The sequence below is a fragment of the Galeopterus variegatus genome, unplaced genomic scaffold, assembly GCF_000696425.1.
Source record: "Galeopterus variegatus unplaced genomic scaffold, G_variegatus-3.0.2 Scaffold4771, whole genome shotgun sequence".
In the NCBI taxonomy this organism is placed as follows: Eukaryota; Metazoa; Chordata; class Mammalia; order Dermoptera; family Cynocephalidae; genus Galeopterus; species Galeopterus variegatus.
The window spans coordinates 159752-167204 of NW_007730882.1; the positions used below are offsets into that span (position 1 = coordinate 159752).

Genomic DNA, 7453 nt, shown 5'->3' on the forward strand with positions numbered 1-7453 from the left:
TAAATGAATGAATGAATGAATGAATGAATGTATGTATTTGGCTAGTGAGTATAATGAACTAAAATTTTAATTTTGTCTAAATTTTATTTAATCTTAATTTAATTAAGATTAATTTAAATATCCATGTGGTTATAGTTATCCTGTGGACAGAACATTTAGAAGTTTGATAGGATTTAGATTTGACTTTTATGTTTTGGTAACACTGCTTCCTGGGTGATGGTGTTTTTTCATTAGGAGGCACAAAAAGTCTAGTTGTCTCTTTTCATGATGTTAGCAATTGTTGACACTCAATGCCTAGAGCTACTAATTTCTTACAGATGTAGAGTGGTGATGTCTATTCAATCATTTCTTTTTATTTATTAGTTGGAATACTTCTGTAAAGAGAAACTTCCCTTCTTCTACTGTTGGCTACCCAGTTTAGTGGAAGCAGGATAAATGCTTGATTTTTTTTTAAATCAGTTTTCAGAATGATTCTCCAAAGGTGACTCTTTTTAAGTATCATTATGAAGTCATGGATTTAAATATAGTTGATGTGATTCATTCTGTTGCACTGGTTATTCTATCGATGCTCAGATTTATCCATCTGTATCCTGTCGGGAGTCTCTTCACGTTGGCTTATGAGTCCTTTTAACACAATCCTGGTCATCCTTGATAGCTTCTTTATTCTCTGTGATGAGGTGTCCAACATCATCTTGTACATTGGTGATGCCAGACTTGCAGTCAGCCATGAGAAGTTCTGATTTTGTTTAGTAATGAATGGTATTTTAACCTCACAGCCTAGACATAGAAATGCTGATTGCTTTGAGTTGGTCATTATTTCTAGGCCTTCTCAGTGATCAGAGCTAGGAGAATTCATATAGATATTTCCAATTCACATTCAGGACCTCATCTTACATTTGTATCTGTTTTTCCACTGAAGAATTATTCTCTGGTTGAATCTGAAGATGATGAAATTAGAAAACCACATAATTACTCATTTGCTTTATCTTATGTTACACATAAAACAATGTCAGAGTAGCGTTATACATGTTTCTATTAATATGATTACTGAAAAGAGTTAAGTTTTTTTCCCTCATATGTTCTCTCATTTCTCTTTTTAAAGGTGGAACAGTCTCACCATCAGTGTATGTGGTTTTCAATTTCTCCACATCCTCATCAGTACATGTTATTATCTGTCTTTTGGATTTTTAGCCATCCTAGGGGGTGTGAAGCGATATCTAATTGCGTTATTGATTTGTATCTCCCTGATAGCTAATAATGTTGATCATCTTTTTATGTGCTTATTGGCAGCTTGTGTATGAGAGTTCTTCAAAAGTTTCATGGAAAGATTCGTATTATCTTTCATTTCCATTTTTCCATGAAATTTTTGGAGTAGCCTCATATATTCTTTGAAGAAATATCTATTCATATTGTTTGCCTATTTTTTAAATTGGGTTATTTAGTTTTAAGAGTTGTTTATATATTCCGGGTATATGAAATTTTTGGAGTAGCCTCATATATTCTTTGAAGAAATATCTATTCATATTGTTTGCCTGTTTTTTAAATTGGGTTATTTAGTTTTAAGAGTTGTTTATATATTCCGGGTAAAAATCCCTGAACAGATACATGGTTTACAAATATTTTCTCTCATTTTGTAGGAATGAAGTTTTCAAACAGACACAATAGGTTTGGATTAACAAATAGCAAGAACAATTTTGTAAAATGCTGTCTCACCGCATCTCCTTAGAAACTTTGAAAATTAGTTGAATTAGTAAATATCTGTTTGTTTACTTATGAGGTCAGTGTGCTAATAGTACTTTCCCTGTCTGCTGCTTACTATTATGAATTTATGTTTTATCTCTGTGGTTATACTATCTGCATCAAAGGTGAAGTCGTCTCATCATCCCACCTGTAATGAGAATATCCACAGAGTGTCTTGAGAAATATTTAAAGGCACTCTGTTGCCTACCACTGTTTCTTAGTGCAGTTGTTTTGTTGAGTGATTGGAGCATGTCACGTAAGTGCTGACTTTTGTGCATCAGGTTATGAACAGCATCAGAGACTGCTTCGTGACTGGGACGTGGGAAGAGGATAAAGACGCAGCCAAGGTCTTAGCGGAGGATGGTGAGTAGAGAGCTGGATCTTCAGAGAAGACTGGCTGCTCTAGACTTTGTTTTCTTTTCTATCTTAAACTGTAGTCAGGTTGAAAATAATAGTCAATTGTGAAGTGCTTTCAGGAACTCTGACAGGTGTTATAGGTAATATTTTGGTTTCGCCTCTCATGATGATCTTATTTTCAACCCTTTAACTGATTTATTAGATATTAGAGAAAAATGAGAGGTTTTTCGTAAATTTTATCATGCATTTGTTAAAAATAGATTTATTTCATTGAAAAATGTACTGAAATAACATTTGCATTTTTTTTCTGATAATAAAGATCGTATGTGTTGTGGAAAATTTAGAATAAAGAGTACATATCATACCAGAATTCCACCACCCATAAAATACCTTTGTTTACCTTTTGTGGTATTTTCTTCCAGTCATTTGTAAGTTGTGTGTGTGTGAATAAACTTTCTTTATTTATAATAATACTCTATATAAATTTTGTCATTAAATTTTTTCAGATTTTTTTATGATTAAAGTATTATACTGTAAGGCATAATTCTATTTGACATTTAAGCTGTTTCGTACTTTGTCCATATTATAAAGAAGTCTACACTGGATGACTTTGAAATAACTCTTGAATTACATTTTAAATAGATAGATTCATAAATGCCAGAATTTAGTCATTTTATGGATTGCAGTTACCAAATAGTTTTTCAGAAGGTCATTCTCGTTTATGTGCATGTGAGCAGTGTATCTTGATACTTATTTTATTACTCGTTCAGCATTGAGTACTGTCTATAAAAAAAACAAAGAGTTTTTTGCCAATTTGATAGATGAAAAATGGTTTGTTCTTATATTTGTAATTAACATTCCTTTGATTACCTGTGAGAGTATTTATTTAAGGCATATTGATTGTGGCATTTCTTTGGTGAATTGCTTATTTGTGTCCTTTGCCCATTTTTTTAAGGGGGTGTTAATATATTTTTTACTGACTTTCAAGATTTCTCTCTGAAGACCTTCTCTCTGAAGGATATTTATTCTTCATTTGTTGCAAATATTTTTTCTGCTTTTTATCACTTTATTTTAACATTTTGTTTAGTATTACAATAAGCATGTTTTAAAAATTATGCAGTTAGATCTATCAGTCTTTTTTGGAGCCATTTCCTTTCATTAATTTCATTTTTTCTTTAGAAACCCCTTTTGTATCACTGCACTAACTGAGGCAGTTTAACAGGTTTCCATTACTAAAAAAACACACACGACCCCAGATGACAGTGCTTTCAAATCCACAGTTCATTAAAAGAAAAGGATGCAGTATTGTAGCATGAGTCCAGGGTGCCACTCAGCCCGGGTCTGTAGAGGCCGACTGCAGCTCCAGTTGTCCTTCCACTGTGAAGGCTGTGGCTAGACACACTTTAATTGAACACAAGGGCACCAAGAAGCTAAATGGAGTCTCTCCAAAACTTTTACATTTTGCTTGTCTGAGGCATAATCCTGCTACATAACTGGCCTTCAGGGCAGAGCCCTCTCAGGGTTTCATGTCCTTGATTCCACTGTTATCAATAAACAGTGCTGACAAGCTCCTGGGGCAGACGGCCCCCAAACTCCTTGCACCCATGGTTTCAAAGCAACATGGTTGATTGATAGGTTTTTTGCATTGATCAGGTGTCCATATCTTGAGGGAACTTTAGCAAAACAGCTCAGGCTAATTTTACATTCTTGGATTTAACCCTCATAGCACAGTCACTGAAGCACTTAAATTTTGTATGACTAGTAGCCCTAGAATTGTTTCTTATAGTTTCATTTTGTACATTTAACTTGATCTCATCTGGAACTCAGATAAAGATCAACTTAATTTTACTTGTGCATCATTTTCTATCACTATTGGTTGAATAATGTTGGTTTATGATGTGTTTTTATAGTGTGTATGTGTATACCTGGGGTCAGTTATAAGGCAGGCTCTTCTGTATTATTAATCTCTTGATTCTCATACCCCTATCATACTATCTTTTCTGTAACCCGGGGCCTTGGTGTTATCAGCACCGCACTCTACCGAGTGAGCCACGGGCCGGCCCTAAATAACTGTATCTTTATTATATCTTTTGAAACCTAATAAGGCAACTCGCCTCAATTTTCTATTTTCTTAATGTCCTTAACATTCATACATTTAGTTATTTTAGATTAACTTCTATTTAATTTTTATACTTTTCTTTATATAAAAATAGCAACATTTGCAAATTTTTCAACCAAAGAAGCTTTAATGTAGAAATGTGTAAAGTTAAACCATGGAAGTGCTGAATCATCCTTTCCCTCAGCTCCTCCTCAGCTACTCCTTTTTCTCAGCTTCTCTTACAGGCCAGTGTTGAGAGTGTGACTCCATTTTTTGTTTTAATAAAAATTCTGTTTAACCTAACATGCTCTACAGCCTGCTTGTTTCACTCGAATATATGTCATAGACATCATCCTATTTCACACAGATGGAGTGACCTTATTCTTTCTAATGCCTGCATATTATGTGCCATCGTTTATTTAATCATTGATTAACATTGCATTTTTCTTCTGTTTTTTATTCTTAAACATAAGGTCATAGTGAACATTCTTAATAATGTGTGGGAATATTTCTGTAGAGCAGATTTTTAGAAATGGAATTATTTTGTCACAGAGTATATAAATTTTAATTTTGAAATTAAGTTGTCCTAGACAGATGTGCCAAATCTCATACTCCTACCTATACAGTATGTGTGTGAGAGAGCCGTTTTCCCTGTATCTTGACCACAAGTGAATATTATTAGTCTTTAGCCTTGCCAGTTTGATAGGCCAGCAGTGGTCTAACTTAACTTTGAAAACTGTTTTGGTGAATTACAAAACATATTTTGTTTTTTAATTGGTCATTGTATTAAACTAAAAAATTAATTTGTGAATAATTGAAATTTTCTTGCAGTATTTAGTTCTCCTGTTCAGGGACATGTTCTGCTCCTATTTAAATCTTTCGATCTCTGATTAAAGTGTCCTGCATCACTATATATTTCTTATAATGGTTGTTCCTAGACAGTTTATATTTTTGATTAATTTCTTAATGCCTTTTTGTTATCTATTGAGCTACCATGTTTTTTCCTTGTTGGATCTGTTGATGGGTGTTTGGTATTTAATAATAATTTGGTATTTAATAATTAAATTTAATAATTTAATAATTAACTAATAATTTAATAATTGATTAAATTTAATAATTTGGTATTTAATAATACTGAATTATTAGTATAGATTTGGTATTATTAAAACACCCTTAAACTACTGGGTTAAGCCAGATTTGGACAGATGCATATGCTTTGCTCTTGTGTTTCATTTGTATCATTTGTATCTGTATTGGTCAGAGAGTTGGATGACTGTGTCTTTCTGAATGCCCTCTTTTTCAGGTTTTGATATGAAGGTGATAGTTTTATGAAATAAGTTAGATAACTTTCTTTGGATCTTTTTTGTGAACTAGAATAATTTTTGTAACAAGAGGTTTATCTTAACCACAAATATGATTTTTGTCTTTTGTCTTTTTTCCGTGTCCGGCAACGGATCGCAACCCTCAGTGTTGCCCCCGTACCGGACCGGGGACCGGCAACGGGATCGCAAGCCTCGGCGTTGCTCCCGCGCCTCGCTCAGCCAGTGAGTGGGAGCCGGTCTGTATGTGGGATCTGAACCCTCGGACAGGAGCGCCGCCGCGCTTCCCAAGCGGCGCACTATCCAGTGCGCCACCGGGCCACCCTACTGTGTCTTTCTGAATGCCCTCTTTTTCAGGTTTTGATATGAAGGTGATAGTTTTATGAAATAAGTTAGATAACTTTCTTTGGATCTTTTTTGTGAACTAGAATAATTTTTGTAACAAGAGGTTTATCTTAACCACAAATATGAGAGAATTCACTGGTTAAACCCTGGTTTCCTCCCTCCCTCCTTCCTCTTTCTCTATACTAAAATGCATTATATGCTTTTGTTTTCATTTTGGGAGGATTTTTGTTTTCTTAAGAAGTATTTGAAACCTACAGAAAAGTGGAAATGATGGCACAGTTATTACAGGTGCACCTGCTACCTAATTCAACAGTTGTCAATATTTTGCTATATGTGTTTTCTCTCNATTTTAGATTAACTTCTATTTAATTTTTATACTTTTCTTTATATAAAAATAGCAACATTTGCAAATTTTTCAACCAAAGAAGCTTTAATGTAGAAATGTGTAAAGTTAAACCATGGAAGTGCTGAATCATCCTTTCCCTCAGCTCCTCCTCAGCTACTCCTTTTTCTCAGCTTCTCTTACAGGCCAGTGTTAAGAGTGTGACTCCATTTTTTGTTTTAATAAAAATTCTGTTTAACCTAACATGCTCTACAGCCTGCTTGTTTCACTCGAATATATGTCATAGACATCATCCTATTTCACACAGATGGAGTGACCTTATTCTTTCTAATGCCTGCATATTATGTGCCATCGTTTATTTAATCATTGATTAACATTGCATTTTTCTTCTGTTTTTTATTCTTAAACATAAGGTCATAGTGAACATTCTTAATAATGTGTGGGAATATTTCTGTAGAGCAGATTTTTAGAAATGGAATTATTTTGTCACAGAGTATATAAATTTTAATTTTGAAATTAAGTTGTCCTAGACAGATGTGCCAAATCTCATACTCCTACCTATACAGTATGTGTGTGAGAGAGCCGTTTTCCCTGTATCTTGACCACAAGTGAATATTATTAGTCTTTAGCCTTGCCAGTTTGATAGGCCAGCAGTGGTCTAACTTAACTTTGAAAACTGTTTTGGTGAATTACAAAACATATTTTGTTTTTTAATTGGTCATTGTATTAAACTAAAAAATTAATTTGTGAATAATTGAAATTTTCTTGCAGTATTTAGTTCTCCTGTTCAGGGACATGTTCTGCTCCTATTTAAATCTTTCGATCTCTGATTAAAGTGTCCTGCATCACTATATATTTCTTATAATGGTTGTTCCTAGACAGTTTATATTTTTGATTAATTTCTTAATGCCTTTTTGTTATCTATTGAGCTACCATGTTTTTTCCTTGTTGGATCTGTTGATGGGTGTTTGGTATTTAATAATAATTTGGTATTTAATAATTAAATTTAATAATTTAATAATTAACTAATAATTTAATAATTGATTAAATTTAATAATTTGGTATTTAATAATACTGAATTATTAGTATATATTTGGTATTATTAAAACACCCTTAAACTACTGGGTTAAGCCAGATTTGGACAGATGCATATGCTTTGCTCTTGTGTTTCATTTGTATCATTTGTATCTGTATTGGTCAGAGAGTTGGATGACTGTGTCTTTCTGAATGCCCTCTTTTTCAGGTTTTGAT

The 7453-nt window shown here is 33.3% G+C and overlaps 1 protein-coding gene across 1 annotated transcript in view; it reads left to right on the forward strand.

Annotated features, from left to right (window-relative positions):
- The window catches only part of BMS1 (BMS1 ribosome biogenesis factor), a 21255-nt gene extending 18774 nt beyond the window's left edge, over nucleotides 1–2481 (forward strand). The window contains exon 13 of the mRNA XM_008588314.1: nucleotides 2022–2481. Within this exon, the coding sequence (XP_008586536.1) occupies nucleotides 2022–2111 (90 nt within the window). The 3' untranslated portion in view covers nucleotides 2112–2481. The remainder of the gene's footprint in view (nucleotides 1–2021) is intronic.
- Nucleotides 2482–7453: the final 4972 nt, after the last annotated feature.